The sequence below is a fragment of the Salvelinus namaycush genome, chromosome 7 (assembly GCF_016432855.1).
Source record: "Salvelinus namaycush isolate Seneca chromosome 7, SaNama_1.0, whole genome shotgun sequence".
Lineage (NCBI taxonomy): Eukaryota > Metazoa > Chordata > Actinopteri > Salmoniformes > Salmonidae > Salvelinus > Salvelinus namaycush.
In genome coordinates this window covers 60,200,588-60,222,079 of record NC_052313.1, presented here as the reverse complement: position 1 = coordinate 60,222,079, position 21,492 = coordinate 60,200,588, and the positions used below count along the sequence as shown (strand labels likewise).

Sequence of the window (21,492 nt, the reverse complement as noted above, 5' to 3'; positions counted from 1 at the left end):
TGAAACATATTCCAGTCTGTGCTAGCAAAACAGTCCTGTAGTTAGCATCTAAACATCACAAATCTGAGGTAAAAAGGATGTGTAATTCCATTAAATGTTATGGGGTGAAAATGCAAGCTTGTGTAAGGTAGTAACAGTAGCACAAAATGTACACATTGTGGAAATTAAAGCAATATAGAATAGTTTAATGACAAAATAATTCAACATGCCAATTTAAAATGATAGCATATGTTGCCCACTCACAAACTATTGCAACAATGACATCTATTTCTCACTCATTTAACTATTGAGAGTTTAAAATGCTCTCAAACACAGTTTAACCAGGTGCTCTAAAGGCTGAACCTTATTAACACAATAGGAGAAGTTGTGGTAGACGTGGGCTATCACATATTCCAGTCTGTGCTAGCAAAACAGTCCTGTAGCTTAGCATCTGATTCATCTGACCACTTTTTTATTGATCTAGTCACTGGTGCTTCCTGCTTTAATTTTTGCTTGTAAGCAGGAATCAGGAGGATAGAATTATGGTCAGATTTGCCAAATGGAGGGCGAGGGAGAGCTTTGCTTGCATCTCTGTGTGTGGAGTAAATGTGGTCGAGTTTATTTTCCTCTGGTTGCACATTTAACATGCTGATAGAAATTTGGTAAAACGTAAAATGTCACAGTATGTCCTTTTGAGTTTTGAATCAGAGTCTTTACCCGACAATCATGTTAGGGTATATCAGTTATCCTGTTAGAAGACTTGTTTCCGAGGTGATCAGGAGGATTATGATATGGAGTTATGTTGGGATGCCACCAGGCCGCTAGCAAAGCTGGGAGAAGAGGTGTATTGGGACAGGGACACAGGGAGGAGGGAGAAGAGGAGTATTGGACGGGGCCACAGTGTCTCCCGACCCCTCCTGTCTCAGCCTCCAGTATTTATGCTGCAATAGTTTATGTGTCGGGGGGCTCTAGTCAGTCTGTTATATCTAGAGTATTTCTCCTGTCTTATCCGGTGTCCTGTGTGAATTTAAGTATGCTCTCTCTTTTTCTCTCTCTCTTTCTCTCGGAGGACCTGGGCCCTAGGATCATGCCTCAGGACTACCTGGCCTGATGACTCCTTGCTGTCCCCCATCCACCTGGTTGTGCTGCTGCTCCAGTTTCAACTGTTCTGCCTGTGGCTATGGAACCCTGACCTGTTCACCGGATGTGCTTCCTTGTCCCAGACCTGCTGTTTTCAACTCTCTAGAGACAGCAGGTGCGGTGGAGATACTATGAATGATCGGCTATGAAAAGCCAACTGACATTTACTCCTGAGGTGCTGACCTGTTGCACCCTCTACTAACACTGTGATTATTATTATTTGACCCTGCTCGTCGTCTATGAACATTTGAACATCTTGACCATGTTCTGTAATAATCTCCACCTGGAACAGCCAGAAGAGGACTGGCCACCCCTCATAGCCTGGTTCCTCTCTATATTTCTTCCTAGGTTCCGGCCTTTCTAGGGAGTTTTTGCTAGCCACCGTGCTTCTACAGTACACCTGCATTGCTTGCTGTTTGGGGTTTTAGGCTGGGTTTCTGTACAGCACTTTGTGACATCAGCTGATGTAAGAAGGGCTTTATAAATACATTTGATTGATTGATTGATTGATTGATTGATTGATTATTGGGACAGGGCCACAGAAAGGTGGATTTCAGAGGAGGAGGGAGAAGAGGAGTATTGGGACAGGGCCACAGAAAGGTGGATTTCAGAGGAGGAGGGAGAAGAGGAGTGTCACTGTCCTTTTGCGTTTTGAATCAGTCTTTACCCAACAATCATGTTAGGATATATCAGTTATCCTGTTAGAGCTTTTGTACCGAATCCACTGCAGTGTTTCAGGTGACACACTTATGGTCATGTCACAGCAGAGTGCAGGAGGGAGATTCCAAGATGTGGGAAGTGTGCAGGAGGGTATCAGACAGGGGATTGTGTTGTTTCGGTGGATAAAGTTGTGTGTGTCAACCAATTCCACTGAGCAAATTTCAGGTCTTGTGAAAATTCTGTTCAACTTCCAGTGCCTGTTTACTGTGAGCACAGAGGCTGTACTCACTTTAAGTTACAGTTTTAACCGTGTCCAAGTAGGCTACTGTGACTATTTGATCATAATATAGGCCTACCAGAGTGGCCTACCATCAAAAACAATGGAAAAAATGCATCCCATAACATTTTAACATGGACATAGCTGTTCTATCATTCAGCCTACAGTAGCAGCCAATGAGTGTTCGATGTAGGCCTACATTCCATGAGACTTTTGAAAAAAAAACATGCAGGTCTTGACATGAATCTGTTTATCCACTTGTCCTTCAGACAAGGAGGTGACTAAACATGTGTTTGATGCAAGAAACCATTTTTGAAAACAAAATTCATTATTATTCCCATATCATTATCATAGAGAATGAGATTAATTAAGCTACCCTCTAGTTTATTCAAGACCTTCTCAAAATAAAACACTGCCCTTTTAAGACATAAAAAAGCTCTTTACCTGACTTGCTTTTCAAAGATGTCTAGAAATGTATACATTTTGTGCTCTTGTAGGAAGCAATCACTCCCCCATTGTTGACTACAAATAATCTATAACTGGGCTAATAACTCACTAACCAGCAAAGGACATGTACAAAATGTGCACACGTGGCTCCATGCAGCTCCTGCTTTGATTTCAAAACAACCGCATCAACTCACGACCCTTCATGCTGTAAAAACAGTCCAGTTCAAACTAAATGGCACAGATCAATATATGGCATATATCTATTTGCATATAGGCCTACTGCAGCTCTGATTGGTTATGCCGCACCAGTCTGCGTCGAGTACGGGCTGAGTCGTGCAGGTCAACGCAATAGAATCTTACTCTGATGCGTTCTGCCTACAACAAAGTATCTTGCATAGTTAGTTTTGCATACTAAGTCTTGCATAGTTCATTTTGTTTCGGTATGTTATATTGAAAGTGGCTAATATTGTGTTGATTCGATCACAGTTGCCACAGTAAAGGGAAAAGTTGTTAAATAACAAGGAAAAACTCTAGAAAGTTGAGTGAAGTTCAATCTCATGCCTCTCTCCGTGGGCTGATACTTCTGTGCTGCAGTCCTGGGGGAGCTGCTCGTCAATCTCTGAGTTACTGCGTGCCCAAGTGCAGTTTAGAGGGAACATTGGTGTCAACTGTAGGGGTGCCTATGTTGCTGGGGATTGGAAATGTCCCGTGAGAGAGAGGCAGGTTGAGATGTCCAGAGTCACAGTAGTGCAGAAGGTGTCATATGCTGAAGCAGTGAAGAAAGTAGAGGAGATTGGGTCAAAGGTGAGGGATCCTGAATGAGATTTGACTTCAGAAGAGTTACAGGGTGTGTTGAGTGGTGGCGTCCCATCCTCCCAGGCCGTTGGCATGGTGCAGGAGCAGATAGGGTCAAAGTAGTGGAATGGGGTAGTGGGTTTTTAATTGTGTGTAGGGTAAGTTGGAAGGGTGCAGGAGCAGATAGGGTCAAAGTAGTGGAATGGGGTAGTGGGTTTTTAATTGTGTGTAGGGTAAGTTGGAAGGGTGCAGGAGCAGATAGGGTCAAAGTAGTGGAATGGGGTAGTGGGTTTTTAATGATTGTAGGGTAAGTTGGAAGGGTGCAGGAGCAGATAGGGTCAAAGTAGTGGAATGGGGTAGTGGGTTTTTAATGATTGTAGGGTAAGTTGGAAGGGTGCAGGAGCAGATAGGGTCAAAGTAGTGGAATGGGGTAGTGGGTTTTTAATGATTGTAGGGTAAGTTGGAAGGGTGCAGGAGCAGATAGGGTCAAAGTAGTGGAATGGGGTAGTGGGTTTTTAATGATTGTAGGGTAAGTTGGAAGGGTGCAGGAGCAGATAGGGTCAAAGTAGTGGAATGGGGTAGTGGGTTTTTAATGATTGTAGGGTAAGTTGGAAGGGTGCAGGAGCAGATAGGGTCAAAGTAGTGGAATGGGGTAGTGGGTTTTTAATGATTGTAGGGTAAGTTGGCATGGTGCAGGAGCAGATAAGGTCAAAGTAGTGGAATGGGGTAGTGGGTTTTTAATGATTGTAGGGTAAGTTGGAAGGGTGCAGGAGCAGATAGGGTCAAAGTAGTGGAATGGGGTAGTGGGTTTTTAATGATTGTAGGGTAAGTTGGAAGGGTGCAGGAGCAGATAGGGTCAAAGTAGTGGAATGGGGTAGTGGGTTTTTAATGATTGTAGGGTAAGTTGGAAGGGTGCAGGAGCAGATAGGGTCAAAGTAGTGGAATGGGGTAGTGGGTTTTTAATGATTGTAGGGTAAGTTGGAAGGGTGCAGGAGCAGATAGGGTCAAAGTAGTGGAATGGGGTAGTGGGTTTTTAATGATTGTAGGGTAAGTTGGAAGGGTGCAGGAGCAGATAGGGTCAAAGTAGTGGAATGGGGTAGTGGGTTTTTAATGATTGTAGGGTTAGTTGGAAGGGTGCAGGAGCAGATAGGGTCAAAGTAGTGGAATGGGGTAGTGGGTTTTTAATGATTGTAGGGTAAGTTGGAAGGGTGCAGGAGCAGATAGGGTCAAAGTAGTGGAATGGGGTAGTGGGTTTTTAATGATTGTAGGGTAAGTTGGAAGGGTGCAGGAGCAGATAGGGTCAAAGTAGTGGAATGGGGTAGTGGGTTTTTAATGATTGTAGGGTAAGTTGGAAGGGTGCAGGAGCAGATAGGGTCAAAGTAGTGGAATGGGGTAGTGGGTTTTTAATGATTGTAGGGTAAGTTGGAAGGGTGCAGGAGCAGATAGGGTCAAAGTAGTGGAATGGGGTAGTGGGTTTTTAATGATTGTAGGGTAAGTTGGAAGGGTGCAGGAGCAGATAGGGTCAAAGTAGTGGAATGGGGTAGTGGGTTTTTAATGATTGTAGGGTAAGTTGGAAGGGTGCAGGAGCAGATAGGGTCAAAGTAGTGGAATGGGGTAGTGGGTTTTTAATGATTGTAGGGTAAGTTGGAAGGGTGCAGGAGCAGATAGGGTCAAAGTAGTGGAATGGGGTAGTGGGTTTTTAATGATTGTAGGGTAAGTTGGAAGGGTGTTATTTAAAAAATATATTTTTGAATTTTTTTACCCTGTTTTCTCCCCAATTTTGTGGTATCCAATTGGTAGTTACAGTCTTGTGCATTGTGCAGCATTTGGTGGATGCCAGGTGCAGAGAGAGGCTCAGAGATATAGAATCAGTCATGATGTATCATATGCAGAGGCTGTAAGACAGATTGGTGGAACTACATTGCGGACTGATGGAGCTTCCATGGCTGGTCCCGTAGTAAGAGGACCTACTGTGAGACTGATGGAGCTTCCATGGCTGCTCCTGTACTAAGTGGACCTACTGTCAGACTGATGGAGCTTCCATGGCTGCTCCTGTACTAAGTGGACCTACTGTCAGACTGATGGAGCTTCCATGGCTGCTCCTGTACTAAGCAGACCTACTGTCAGGGCTGGTGCTTCTGCTGGTCCCAACCTATTGCATATAGAAAAGTGGGATTTGATGTTATTCCCTAAATACTACTCTCGCTCTCTTTATGGTTAAGCACAACCCTATGTTCCCCTATAACTCTGTTTAAATATCCCTAATTTTAATGTATGTACGAGGGATCTTAGACCAACACTTACAAACCCTCCAGTATATGAGTCTCATAGTGTTTACTGGAACAGAAGCAGACACACCCGGTGGCTCTCCAGGAACAGGGTTGGTGGCCAATGCCCTACATACCATGACAGGTCAGGAAAGCCTGATCCCTAGTATGGGCAGACCTACTATATTTAATAGCACAAATAGAGTCTCTTGTTATTGTGGTGTTGATCTGGGCCTGAACTCAGAGCCCAGGGTCTTGGTTCATTGGCACAAATCCCTGAAAACCCCAATAAACCCCTAGTAGATCTTATTGTGTAGATCTGTAAGTATTGGATAGGTGTAAGCAATATGCTGGTAGCTCCATCTGGAACTCTGATAGGCCAGGTGGGATTAAGGAAATGTCCAGTTGCGTTGTGTTGTTTTTTGTATTTGAAATTGGTATTGGTACACACTGTTGTTGGGTTGCTAGCTACAGTAGCTAGGGCTCAAATGAGCTTGCTGGAGCTCTGATCTTTACTCTGCAAGACACTACTTATCTCTGCAATACAGATACAGACAATTAGTTAGGTATACATGCAGGTAAATATAATACATAGAACTATTTGCCTTGTTAACACATTAAATATGCACAATATATCTATCTCTCTTTCTCTATATCTATATCTATATCTATATATACACACACATCTATCTATCCCCATTTCTGACGATCCATTGATGTCATTCATGATGTCTTACTAGTACAATGTGTTACTATTTTATTTTGATCCATTTGTTAATTTTCTTATTTTTTAACTGCATTGTTGGGAAGGGCTGGTAAGTAAGCATTTCATGGTAAAGTATACGGTTGTTGTATAAGGCGCGTGTGACAAATACAATTTGATTTGACGGCCGTGTCGCAAACTAAATGCGAAAACTTAAGAAAAATCGTTAGGACCAATGAGAGTAGAGCTACTGAGTTCGGTGTCACAAACACTTGTCCATATATGGTATTGCGTTGGCAGCCATATTGGATTTTCTATCGAGAGATGTTCCTGCAACCGGGAAACGTTGTACCTCCTATTCGGGGTTGCCATGTTTGTGGTTTTCCTGTGGGCTACTTGGAAAACGATGTCGGGTGAAAATGTATTGGTGGCGGGTTGCGGGTTTACTTCTTAATTGCACCGTAGCCGCCATAGCATTTTTCTTTGAAATATGTATTTCACTGTGACCTGCTGCTGACTATTAGGCAGTGAGGCAGTCTGTTGCTGAGCGAGTGAGTGGTGGGGAGTGGGAGGGCCGGAGGCCGAGGTGTGTGTGGTTTGAGACTGAGCGCTGCAGCAGGCAGCTGAGTAACGTGAGTGACGCCTTGATAGCATCATCTGGATATGTGTGCAACAAAAGTTCAACATTCACCTTCTGATACCATTTCTGTCAAACCGTTTACGCATACAGTTTCACTCACACGTTCGATACATTCAATGTATGCACCACTCATAACGCACTACAACTGCCTCTGCAACGCAATGCTGCAAGGCAAACAAAATGTTCCATTGGAAACGATTTGTACTTCTGGTGTACCAAAATGCAATTTCAATGTCGGTGTGATCGAGGCGTGAGAGGAGACAGAACAGCACGCGCGAAAACCATATAAAGCGAAGGGTTTTAAGCATGCTCAGTTCTTGAATCTCGAGCAGGACATTTTAAATAGAAGTTATGGAACTCCCTCGCGTTCTTCTGTTACGGAAAAGTCCACAATGAAACTGACATTAAATGTGGAGAATGATACATATGTTGGTCATTAAGTAGCCTATTAATGTGTATGCCTATGTAAGCTACTGTAGCCTACCATTTCATACAATAAACATGTTGAGATGACGATATCACTGGAGTCATTGCAAATGAATTTGTGCCACTTGTGTAGCTTACCTGGAGCTAGCAAACGGATTTAATACATAGCCTCGGATTTAATACATAGCCTCGGATTTAATACATAGCCTCGGATTTAATACATAGCCTCGGATTTAATACATAGCCTCGGATTTAATACATAGCCTCGGATTTAATACATAGCCTCGGATTTAATACATAGCCTATAACTTCAGTTTATTGTTCTTGTAGCCTTGTGTTATTATGCAATTATTAATGGCCATGTTTAGTTAATGAAATGGGAAGTTATCAGTTGTGATTATGGTCACAGTTCTATCTATCAGCTGTTGCTAGAATGCATTAGATTGAAGGTAACAGTCAGTCAGATTAGGCTACAGGTAAATATACAAATTATTAATACATGATTCAGTGATTGAAATTCAAGACCCCATCCTCAGTAGCTTATTCCAGGAGGCTATTGGGCAACATAACCATTTCTTACGTAACAATCGCCTCGCTATTCATGTTAACTAAATGCTCTGTCAATTTGAACTAAGCAAGCTGCTAAATCATTCATCTCATATCTTGCCTAGGCTACTGTAGGCTATCTGGCTATATACTACTTGCATCTAGCTAACCAAACCATGGCAAAGTTGAGTTACAATCATAAACGCAGATTTTAGTCAGTAGGCCTAGCCTATGCCTATTTGAAATGACAAGTTAATAGCCTAACATTCGTTTTTTGAAGTTCGTCCAAGTGCTTCTTGCACAGAGATTTCGAGATCCTCTGTCCAACTTTCATCCCTCAAACTCTCCTGTTGGATTGATCAATAGTTATGCACATGCGCATAAGGAATTTATTTACAACCATAGCAGTTAAGTCAACATCCAATGACTGAAAATGATCTGGCGAGTTTAATAAGAGCGAATTGTCTTTTGTCTTGGGTCATATTCAAATTCCTTTATTAGTCATGTTAGCTTTCAATAATGATTATTTTGATGGAAAAACAAATGTAACTTCTTACGTTGATATTACCTCTTAATTCGCTCCATAACGTTATGGAAAAGGCGATAACTATGGCACAATGTGTAACTCCTCTTGCGGCTGAAAAAAAATTGGGCAAGTTTTCAGGCCTTGTTCAGGACGGGTTTTGGTCATTGGGCTAGACATTTTTCGTACACCTGGCAACCCTGATCCCATTCTTCAGAATAAAGAAACGCCATAACTGTGCTTTCAAGAGGATAACTTTTGTGTCCGTTTCTCTTCATTACTAAAGGTATGTGATAGCAAGTTTAAACAGTCTAATATCGAAAGAACGTCATAACATGCTAGATAACAAATCCGTCCGGTTTTATGAGTTATTGTTTGTGTCAAATCCAGTGAGTGAAAAACGTGATTATTAAAAACTATTTTACAAGTCACATAGACTTGGTGGTCTTCTGAGTTAATGTACATCATTTCGACAAGGTCATTTCATAAACAATCTATTTATTTGAGAATTTTTTGTTCGTTTTACATGTTATTGGTTTTGTGTAAAATGAAGTTCCTGAGCTGGTAAAATGGCGGCGTCCACTCTGTCTGCGGAGGAGCCCCTCGACTTCTTTTGGAAGTCTATTTTGGGGGTCTTTTTGGTGCGGTCCGGCGGGCTGGATTTCAACATCCACGAACCGGCCCAATCTTATCCAATTATAGACGTTTATGTTTTACAATTTCAGCCGACCCTTGGCGTGGCCCAAACATTTGACCTGACCGAATTCATGCAGCTTTAAGGAGAGGGGTCCAGCTGCAACGTCATCTCTCAGAGCAGTCGCCCCTCAGGGTCTCTGCTGCCTACCCACTACCGACAGGTCGTCTATCGGTGCAGTGCATCTCTCAGAGCAGTCGCCTCTCAGGGTCTCTGTGCTGCCTACCCACTACCGATAGGTCGTCAATCGGTGCAGTGCATCTCTCGGGAAAAGTGGTGGTTTCGAAAGGTGCCACTCAATACTTTGTTTGGTTTATCAGACTTTAGTCATGATCTGCAGAAATGACAGTAAGGAATTTCACTCATGTGAACTGTATCTTTGAACTTTACCTACCTAACCATAATTAAGTTGTTCGTAAATGTAAATGCTAGCTAACGTTATAGCTACCTTATAAAAAACATTTATTTTACTATGTATTATTTGGATATGCATATTTTAACGCCCACTGTTCCTTTGGAAACCCCCACTTCTCCATATATAGTTCCTTTGGAAACCCCCACTTCTCCTTATATCGTTCCTTTGGAAACACCCACTTCTCCATATATCGTTCCTTTGGAAACACCCACTTCTCCATATATCGTTCCTTTGGAAACCCCCACTTCTCCATATATAGTTCCTTTGGAAACCCCCACTTCTCCTTATATCGTTCCTTTGGAAACCCCCACTTCTCCATATATAGTTCCTTTGGAAACCCCCACTTCTGCTTTACATCGTTCTATTGAAATTAGATAATTGAATTTGAAAAAATATAATATATTTTTAGAGAATAAAGAAAGCGCCAGAACTGTCAAGCAAATAACTTTTGTGTCCGTTTCTCTTTATTACTACAGGCTGACTCAGATTAAGTCTGAGGAGGGTAACATCAACAGTGAGGACAAACCCAGCCTGCCTCTCTCCTTCTACACTGAATCCAAACCTACAGTCACTGTGTCCTGATTGTGACAGTGGAGCCCAGTTTGTACTGCAGGATCCAGAGATGGCATCAGTGAAGCTGGAAGACTGCAGTCAAACTCTGGAGCTGAATGTCAACATTAAAGATGAAGAGGAGGAGATTGGTAAATCTGTTAGTCATGGTAAGAGCATGCTCTATCTTTTCTGTAATTCTGACATCCCTGACAAATTCCAAACTGCACAGCAGTGGTTGTTATGTACATTTTTACACTTACATTTGAATCATTTAGCAGACGCTGTTATCCAGAGCAACTTATCTTCATCAGTGCATTCATGTTAAGATAGCTTGTTGAGACAACCACATGTCATAGTAAATAAACTCAGCAAAAAAAAGAAACGTACCTTTTTCAGGACCCTGTCTTTCAAAGATCATTCCTAAAAATCCAAATATTTTATTTATTTATTTCACCTTTATTTAACCAGGTAGACTAGTTGAGAACAAGTTCTCATTTGCAACTGCGACCTGGCCAAAATAAAGCATAGCAATTTGACACATACAACAACACAGAGTTACACATGGAATAAACAAAACATACAGTCAATAATACAGTAGAAAAATAAGTCTACATACAATGTGAGCAAATGAGGTGAGATAAGGGAGGTAAAGGCAAAAAAAGGCCATGGTGGCGAGGTAAATACAATATAGCAAGTAAAACACTGGAATGGTAGATTTGCAGTGGAAGAATGTGCAAAGTAGAAATAGAAATAATGGGGTGCAAAGGAGCTAAATAAATAAATACAGTAGGGGAAGAGGTAGTTGTTTGGGCTAAATTATAAATGGGCTATGTACAGGTCCAGTAATCTGTGAGCTGCTCTGACAGCTGGTGCTTAAAGCTAGTGAGGGAGATAAGTGTTTCCAGCTTCAGAGATTTTTGCAGTTCGTTCCAGTCATTGGCAGCAGAGAACTGGAAGGAAAGACGACCAAAGGAGGAATTGGCTTTGGGGGTGACCAGTGAGATATACCTGCTGGAGCGCGTGCTACGAGTGGGTGCTGCTATGGTGACCAGTGAGCTGAGATAAGGCGGGGCTTTACCTAGCAGAGACTTGTAGATAACCTGTAGCTCGTGGGTTTGGCGACGAGTATGAAGTGAGGGCCAGCCAACGAGAGCGTACAGGTGGTGGGTAGTGTATGGTGGTGGGTAGTGTATGGGGCTTTGGTGACAAAACGGATGGCACTGTGATAGACTGCATCCAGTTTGTTGAGTAGAGTGTTGGAGGCTATTTTATAGATGACATCACCGAAGTCGTGGATCGGTAGGATGGTCAGTTTTACGAGGGTATGTTTGGCAGCATGAGTGAAGGATGCTTTGTTGCGATATAGGAAGCCGATTCCAGATAGAATTTTGGATTGGAGATGCTTAATGTGAGTCTGGAAGGAGAGTTTACAGTCTAACCAGACACCTAGGTACTTGTAGTTGTCCACGTATTCTAAGTCAGAGCCATCCAGAGTAGTGATGCTGGACGGGCGGGCAGTGATCGATTTGAATAGCATGCATTTAGTTTTACTTGCGTTTAAGAGCAGTTGGAGGCCACGGAAGGAGAGTTGTATGGCATTGAAGCTCGTCTGGAGGTTAGTTAACACAGTGTCCAAAGAGGGGCCAGAAGTATACAGAATGGTGTTGTCTGCGTAGAGGTGTATCAGAGAATCACCAGCAGCAAGAGCAACATCATTGATGTATACAGAGAAGAGAGTCGGCCCGAGGATTGAACCCTGTGGCACCCCCATAGAGACTGCCAGAGGTCCGGACAACAGGCCCTCCGATATGACACATTGAACTCTATCAGAGAAGTAGTTGGTAAACCAGGCGAGGCAATCATTTGAGAAACCAAGGCTGTCGAGTCTGCCAATAAGAATGTGGTGATTGACAGAGTCAAAAGCCTTAGCCAGGTCGATGAATACGGCTGCGCAGTAATGTCTCTTATCGATGGCGGTTATGATGTCGTTTAGGACCTTGAGCGTGGCTGAGGTGCACCCATGACCAGCTCTGAAACCAGATTGCATAGGGGAGAAGGTACGGTGGGATTCGAAATGGTCGGTAATCTGTTTGTTAACTTGGCTTTCGAAGACCTTAGAAAGACAGGGTAGGATAGATATAGGTCTGTAGCAGTTTGTGTCTAGAGTATCACCCCCTTTGAAGAGGGGGATGACCGCGGCAGCTTTCCAATCTTTGGGAATCTCAGACTATACGAAAGAGAGTTTGAACAGGCTAGTAATATGGGTTGCAACAATTTTGGCAGATCATTTTAGAAAGAGAGGGTCCAGATTGTCTAGCCCGGCTGATTTGTAGGGGTCCAGATTTTGCAGCTCTTTCAGAACATCAGCTATCTGGATGTGGGTGAAGGAGAAAAGGTGGGGGCTTTGGCAGGTTGCTGTGGAGGGTTGACCGGGGTAGGGGTAGCATGGCCAGCCGTAGAGAAATGCTTATTGAAATACTCAATTATAGTGGATTTATCGGTGGTGACAGTGTTTCCTAGCCTCAGAGCAGTGGGCAGCTGGGAGGAGGTGCTCTTATTCTCCATGGACTTTACAGTGTCCCAGAACTTTTTTGAGTTAGTACTACAGGATGCAAATTTCTGTTTGAAAAAGCTAGCCTTAGCTTTCCTAACTGCCTGTGTATATTTGATCCTAACTTCCTTGAAAAGTTGCATATCACCGGGGCTATTCGATGCTAATGCAGAACGCGACAGGATGTTTTTGTGCTGGTCAAGGGCAGACATGTCTGGAGTGAACCAAGGACTATAGCTATTCCTAGTTCTACATTTTATGAATGAGGCATGCTTATTTAAGATGGTGAGGAAGGCACTTTTAAAGAATAGCCAGGCATCATCTACTGACGGGATGAGGTCAATGTCATTCCAGGATACCCCGGTCAGGTCGATTAGAAAGGCCTGCTCGCAGAAGTGTTTTAGGGAGCGTTTGACAGTGATGAGGGGTGATGGTTTGGTCGCAGACCCATTACGGATCCAGGCAATGAGGCAGTGATCGCTGAGATCTTGATTGAAAACAGCAGAGGTGTATTTGGAGGACGAGTTAGTTAGGATGACATCTATGAGGGTGCCCGTGTTTACGGATTTGGAGTTGTACCTGGTAGGTTCATTGATAATTTGTGTGAGATTGAGGGCATCAAGCTTAAATTGTAGGATGGCCGGGGTGTTAAGCATGTCCCAGTTTAGGTCACCTAGTAGCACGAGCTCAGAAGATAGATGGGGGCAATCAATTCACATATGGTATTGAGGGCACAGCTGGGGGCAGAGGGAGGTCTATAGCAAGCGACAACAGTGAGAGACTTGTTTCTGGAAAGGTGAATTTTTAGAAGTAAAAGCTTGAATTGTTTTGGTACAGACTTGGATAGTAATACAGAACTCTGCAGGCTATCTTTGCAGTAGATTGCAACACCGCCCCCTTTGGCAGTTCTATCTTGGCGGAAAATGTTATAGTTAGCGATGGAGATCTCAGGGTTTTTGGTGGTCTTTCTAAGCCAGGATTCAGACACGGCTAGGACATCCGGGTTGGCAGAGTGTGCTAAAGCAGCGAGTAAAACAAACTTAGGGAGTAGGCTTCTAATGTTAACATGCATGAAACCAAGGCTTTTACGGTTACAGAAGTCAACAAATGAGAGCACCTGGGGAGTGGGAGTGGGGCTAGGCACTGCAGGACCTGGATTAAACTCTACATCACCAGAGGAACAGAGGAGAAGTAGGATAAGGGTATGGCTAAATGCTACACGAACTGGCCGTCTAGCACGTTCGGAACAGAGAGTAAAAGGAGCAGTTTTCTGGGCTCGATAGCATAGATTCAAGGCATAGTGTACAGACAAGGGTAAGGTAGGATGTGAGTACATTGGAGGTAAACCTAGGCATTGAGTAATGATGAGAGAGATATAGTCTCTAGAGATGTTTAAACCAGGTGATGTCATCGCATATGTAGGAGGTGGAACAACATAGTTGGTTAAGGCATATTGAGCAGGGCTAGAGGCTCTACAGTGAATTAAGACAGTAATCACTAACCAGGACAGTAATGGACGAGGCATATTGATATTAGAGAGAGGCATGCGTAGCCAAGTGAACATATGGGTCCAGTGAGTGGTTGGGCTGACTGGGGACACGGCGATTCAGACAGTTAGCAGGCCAATGCTAACAAGCTAACAGTTAGTAGGCCGGGGATAAACAAGCTAGCAGTTAGCAGACCGTGGCTGGCAAGCTAGCAGTTAGCAGACCGGGTTAGCAAGCAAGCAGTTAGCAGGGGCTAGCAGTTAGCAGACTGGGGCAGGCAAGCTAGCAGTTAGCAAACCGGGGCGGGCAAGCTAGCAGTTAGCAGACCGGGGCAGGCAAGCTAGCAGTTAGCAGACCGGGGCTAGCAAGTTAGCCTTTGGGGGACGTCACGATGGGCGTAAGTCTGTTTTTGCCTCATCGTGCGGTGACGTCGATAGACCAGTTGTGGAATTAGTAGGATTCCAGGTAGCTCTAGGTAGCTAGCAGGCCTAGCAGGTTAGCAGAATGGGCCTTCAGCGGGCGTCGCGCCTGAGGGGCCTGTTGGAGTCCTCGGGCAGATTATGTCGGTATTCCAGTCGTAGAGGATCGGCGGGGTTCCGTGCCCCATACCGGCAGTAGAAGGGGTCCGGATATTGTAGCCCAGGAGTGGGCTTCGGGGGTAGCACAGGAGCCCTTGCCGGGCTAGTTTCAGGCTAATTGGTGCTTGCTCCGGGATGGAAACGCTAGCCAGGAGTGGTCACCCGGGATTGCGGTTAGCTAGTTGCGAAGATCCAGATGCAAATGTTCAGAGTTTGTGGTAGGAATCCGGGGATATGGAGAGAAATAGGTCCGTTATGCTCTGGTTTGAGTCACGTTGTTCGAACTGGCGAGAGCTTTCCGAGCTAAAGGTTAGCTGATGACTGATGGTTTGCTAACTGATAGCTGGTAGGTAGTTAGCTGGCTAGCATCAGTTGAGGGATTCCAGATCCGAAGTAAATAGAAATACTATAGAAAAAAGCAGATCCACGCCACATTGGGTGAGGCGGGTTGCAGGAGAGTATTTAGAAGTTGAGGTTTAGGAAAATATTTTTAAAAGATATGCGAAGAAAAAGATGTAAAAGATATTTACAAGGGACACGACAGGACAAAGACAAAGAGGTCTGACTGCTACGCCATCTTGGATATGACCAATAACTTCACAGATCTTCATTGTAAAGGGTTTAAACACTGTTCAATGAACCATAAACAATTAATGAACATGCACCTGTGGAATGGCCGTTAAGACACTAACAGCTTACAGACGGTAGGCAATTAAGGTCACAGTTATGAAAACTTAAGACACTAAAGAGGCCTTTCCACTGACTCTGAAAAACACCAAAAGAAAGATGCCCAAGGTCCCTGCTCATCTGCGTGAATGTGCCTTAGGCATGCTGCAAGGAGGCATGAGGACTGTAGATGTGGCCAGGGCAATAAATTGCAAAGTCCGTACTGTGAGACGCCTAAGACAGCGCTACAGGGAGACAGGACAGACAGCTAGTCCTCACAGTGGCAGACCACGTGTAACAACACCTGCACAGGACCGGTACATCCGAACATCACACATGCGGGACAGGTACAGGATGGCAACAACAACTGCCCGAGTTACACCAGGAATGCACAATCCCTGCATCAGTGCTCAGATGCTCAGACTGTCCGCAATAGGCTGAGAGAGGCTGGACTGATTGTCTCAAATGCATTAAGAAGGAAAGAAATTCCACAAATTAACTTTTAAGAAGGCACACCTGTTAATTTAAATGCATTCCAGGTGACTACCTCATTGTCACGGATCCCTCCGGTACTGTTGCTCATTCCGTGCACCAGTTTCGGAGGTCTACGTCACTGGCCTCTAGAAACTGAACTGTGTCATACATACTGTGAAGCATGGGGGTGGAAACATCATGCTTTGGGGCTGTTTTTCTGCAAGGGGACCAGGACGACTGATCCGTGTAAAGGACAGAATGAATGGGGCCATGTATCGTGAGATTTTGAGTGAAAACCTCCTTCCATCAGCAAGGGCATTGAAGATGAAACGTGGCTGGGTCTTTCAGCATGACAATGATCCCAAACACACCGCCCGGGCAACGAAGGAGTGGCTTTGTAAGAAGCATTTCAAGGTCCTGGAGTGGCCTAGCCAGTCTCCAGATCTCAACCCCATAGAAAATCTTTGGAGGGAGTTGAAAGTCCGTGTTGCCCAGCAACAGCCCCAAAACATCACTGCTCTAGAGGAGATCTGCATGGAGGAATGGGCCAAAATACCAGCAACAGTGTGTGAAAACCTTGTGAAGACTTACAGAAAACGTTTGACCTCTGTCATTGCCAACAAAGGGTATATAACAAAGTATTGAGAATAACTTTTGATTTTGACCAAATAATTATTTTCCACCATAATTTGCAAATAAATTCATTAAAAATCCTACAATGTGATTTTCTGGATTTTTTTTCTCATTTTGTCTGTCATAGTTGAAGGGTACCTATGATGAAAATTACAGGCCTCTCTCATCTTTTTAAGTGGGAGAACTTGCACAATTGGTGGCTGACTAAATACTTTTTTGCCCCACTGTAGCTCTATTTGGTGAAAGACCAAGTCCATATTATGGCAAGAACAGCTCAAATAAGCAAAGAAACGACAGTGCAGCATTACTTTAAGATAGGGTCAGTCATTCCCGGAAAATTTCAAGAACTTAGTTGTTTCAAACTGGCTCTCGTGAGGACTGCCACAGGAAAGGAAGACCTAGAGTTTCCTCTGCTGCAGAGGTACAAAACAAACACATCTCAACAACAACTGTTCAGAGGAGACTGCGTGAATCAGGACTTCATGGTCGAATTGCTGCAAAGAAACCACTACTAAAGGACACCAATAAGAAGGAGAGACTTGCTTGGGCCAAGAAACACAAGCAATGGACATTAGACCGGTGGAAATCTGTTCTTTGGTCTGATGAGTCCAAATTTGAGATTTTTAGGTTCCAACCGCCGTGTCTTTGTGAGACGCAGAGTAGGTGAATAGATGATCTCCGCATGTGTGGTACCCAACGTGAAGCATGGAGGAGGAGGTGTGATGGTGCTTTGCTGGTGACACTGTCAGTGATTTTATTTAGAATTCAAGGCACACCTAACCAGCATGGCTACCACAGCATTCTGCAGAGATTTGGAAAATAGGTGTGCCCAAACTTTTGACTGTACTGTACATTTTTTTAATGTCCTATGTTTCACCGGGTCGTGGCTTAACAAGGACATGGATAATATTTTTTCGGAGCTGTCTATTTAGCGATGCTGGCACTAAGACCGGACACAATTAGCTGAATAAGGCCATAAGAAAATGCTCTCCCAGAGGTGGCACTCCTAGTGGCCGGAAACTTGAATGCAGGAAAGCTGAAATGCGTTTTGTCCCATTTCTACCAGCAAGTCACAGATGCAAAAAAAACTAATCTAGATCACCTTTACTCCACACACAGAGACACGCACAATGCTCTCCCTCACCCTCCATTTGGCAAATCTGACCATAATTCTATCCTGCTGATTCCTGCTTAAAGCAAAAACTCAAACGGGTCGTACCAGTGACGCGCTCAATACGGGAGAGGTCCGACATAGCGGATGCTAAGCTACAGGACTGTTTTGCTAGCACAGACTGGAATATGTTCCGGCATTCATCTGGTGGCATTGAGTAGTATACCACATCAGTCACCGGCTTCACTAATAAGTGCATCGACAACGTCGTCCTCACAGTGATCGTACGTACATATCCCAACCAGAAGCCATGGATTACAAGCAACATCTGCACTGAGCTAAATGCTGGAGCTGCTGCTTTCAAGGAGCAGGACACTAATCCGGACGCTTCTAAGAAATCCCGCTACGCCCTATGATGAACCATCAAACAGGCAAAGCGTCAATACAGGACTGAGATCAAATCCTACTACACCAGCTCTGACAGTCGTCAGGTTGTGGCAGGGTTTACAAACTATCACAGATTACAAAGGGAAACCTAGTAGCGAGCTGCCCAGTGACGCAAGCCTACTAGTTGAGCTAAATGCCTTTTATGCTCGCTTTGAGGCAAGCAACACCGAATCATGCATGAGAGCACCGGCTCTCTGTTACAGCCGATGTGAGTAAGACCTTAACATTCACAAGGCTGCAGGGCCAGACGGATTACCAGGACGCGTACTCAGATCATGCGCTGACCAGCTGGAAAGTGTCTTCACTGACACTTTCAACCTCTCCCTAACCCAATCTGTAATACTTACATGTTTCAAGCAGACCACCAAGGTAACCTGCCTAAATGACTACTGACCCGTAGCACTCACATCTGTAGCCATGAAATGCTTTGCAAGGCTGGTTATGGCTTACATCAACACTATCATCCCAGGACCCACTCTAAATAGCATACTGCCCCAACAGATCCACAGACAACACAATCTGTATGGCACTCCACACTACCCTTTCCCACCTGGACAAAAGGAACACATACGTGAGAATGCTGGTCATTGACTACAGCTCAGCGTTCAACACCATAGTGGCCTCTAAGCTTATCACTAAGCTAAGGACCCTGGAACTGAACACCTCCCTCTGCAACTGGATCCTGGACTTCCTGACGGCCCGCCCCCTGGTGGTGAGGGTAGGCAATAACAAATCCGCCACGCTGACCCTCAACACAGGGGCCCCTCTGGGATCCATGCTTAGTCCCCTCCTGTACTCTCTGTTCACCCAAGACTGCGTGACCATTAAGTTTGCCGACGACACGACAGTGGAAGGCCTGATCACCGACGATGATAAGACCGCTTATAGGGAAGAGGTTAGAGACCTGGCAGTGTGGTGCAAGACAAAGGAGCTGATCATGGACTACAGGAAAAGGAGGGCCGAGCACACCTCCATTCACATTGATGGGGGTGTTGTGGAGAAGGTCGAGAGCTTCGAGTTCCTCGGTATCAACATCACCTTTCATGGTCTAGGCACACCAATACAGTCGTGAGGAGGGCACAACAATGCCTATTCCCTTTCAGGAGGGTTAAAAGATTTGGCATGAGTCCTCAGATCCTCAAAATGTTCTACAGCTGCACCATCGAGAGCATCCTGACTGATTGCATCACTGCTTGGTATGGCAACTGCTCGGCATCCGACTTCAAGGCGCTACAGAGGGTAGTGCGTACGGCACAGTACCTCACTGGGGCCGAGCTCCCTGCCATCCAGGACCCCTATACCAGGCGGTGTCAGAGGAAGGCCCTAAAAATTGTAAAAGACTCCAGCCACCAAAGTCATAGACTGTTCTCTCTGCTACCGCACGGCAAGCGGTACCAGAGCACCAAGTCTGGGACCAAAACGCTCCTTAACAGCTTCTACCCCCAAGCCATAAGACTGCTGAACAGTTAATCAAATGGCTACCTGGACTATTTGCATTGACCCCCTTATTTTATTCTCATCTATTATTATTATGTTTTGCACTGACTCATGCTCGATGTACACTCACTCGACTCTAACCACACACACCACTAATACACACAAAACACACATATTGACGGCACTCACAAATACATTCACATTCCTTCACGCTCTGAATACTTATGTAAATAAGGTATTTCTGTTTTTTATTTTTAATACATTTGCAAGAATGTCTAAAAACCTGTTTTCGCTTTGTCATTATGGGGTATTGTGATGTCATGGGGTATTGTGTGTAGATTGATGAGGAAAATAATCCATTTAATCCATTTTAGAGTAAGGCTGTAAAACATAACAAAATATGGAAAAAGTCAAGGGGTCTGAGTACTTTTGAAATGCTCTGTATGTGAATTCAGGAGATCTACTATATTTGTGTCTAATGGGAATTCATTTTTGTTGTCAATGCTTAGCTACTTGATCTATTGAAATTAGATAATTGAACAGGAAAAAACATAATATTTTACAGAATAAAAAAGTTCCAGAACTGTCAAGACAATAATTTTTGTGTGCGTTTCTCTTTATTACTTCAGGCCGACTCAGATTAAGACTGAGGCCGGTAAAATCAACAGTGATGACAAACCCAGCCTGCCTCTCTCCTTCCACACTGAGTCCAAACCTACAGTCACTGGGTCCTGATTGTGACAGTGGAGCCCAGTTTGCACCGCAGGATCCAGAGATGGCATCAGTGAAGCTGGAAGACTGCAGTCAAACACTGGGGCTGAATGTCAACATTAAAGATGAAGAAGAGGAGGAGGAGATTGGTAAATCTGTTAATCATGGTAAAGCAGGTTCAATCTATTCTGTAATTCTGACATCACACATCCCTGCCAAACTCCAGACTGCACAGCAGTGGTTGTTTTGTACATTTTTACACTTACATTTGAATCATTTAGCTCGGGTTGGGATGTAGGATTTGAGCATAGCCTGAAGGTAGGGAGGGGCAGTTCCCTTTGTTTCTCTGTAGACAAGCACCATGGTCTTGTAGTGGATGTGAGCTTCGACTGGAAGCCAGTGGAATGTACAGAGGAGCAGGGTGTGACATGGGGGAACTTGGGAAGGTTGAATACCAGACAGGCTGCAGTGTTCTGGATAAGTTGCGAGACAAAGCGACTAGACGTAATAGTGCCTGAAATAATGTGATTTGTCTCGTATGAGACATGATGTTGCTAGGCCTATGGGGCGACAGGTAGCCTAGTGGTTAGAGCGTTGGACTTGTAACCGAAAAGTTGCAAGATCGAATCCTCGAGCTGACAAGGTAAAAATATGTCGTTCTGCCCCTGAACAAGGCAGTTAACCCTCTTTTCCTAGGCCGTCATTGAAAATAAGAATTTGTTCTTCACTGACTTGCCTAGTTAAATTAAGGTAAATAAAAAATATATTAAAATGAGCTGAGGCCCACGTGGGAACTGCAAACTACTTACCCTAAACATCCCCCAAAACTACATGGATGGGAAGCATGTGTGATAAAACCTGTACTCAGAAGCCGACTGTCATGAAACTTTGAGATCAGGCACAGTTGCAGCATGACCATAGAAACTGTAGGACCACCCGTCCGTATTATGTATTATGTTATGTATTATGTTATCTATTATGTTATGTATTATGAAAAACTGAGCGCTAACCAAGGACAGATGAACCAGTAAGGGAACCAATGTGGTAAAAACCCGTTGCTGGGTAGCCTTCATTTGCAACTAGAAAGTGGTGACTGGGACCAAATCGTTGTTAGTAGGGTAGGATGTTGAAACTTGCATAGAGAAGCATTTCCCCGAATCAATTCAGGCAAGGTGAATCCCGGTACATAGAAACTGAAGCAAATTAACAAATTGTTAGAATTATGGAGAAAAAAAACATGAATTTAGCATTAATAGGCTACAAGCAAAGTGACTGAAGCTTAAAGCCACAGTTCTTATTCTATACATTATTGAAGGTAGCCAGCTTGACACTT

The 21,492-nt window shown here is 44.1% G+C and overlaps 1 protein-coding gene across 1 annotated transcript in view; it reads left to right on the top strand.

Moving 5' to 3' along the window:
• The window catches only part of LOC120051552 (zinc finger protein 271-like), a 70,124-nt gene that overhangs the window by 43,170 nt on the left and 5,462 nt on the right, over positions 1 to 21,492 (top strand). Inside the window, exon 8 of the mRNA XM_038998492.1 lies at positions 1,780 to 1,797. Within this exon, the coding sequence (XP_038854420.1) occupies positions 1,780 to 1,797 (18 nt within the window). The remainder of the gene's footprint in view (positions 1 to 1,779; positions 1,798 to 21,492) is intronic.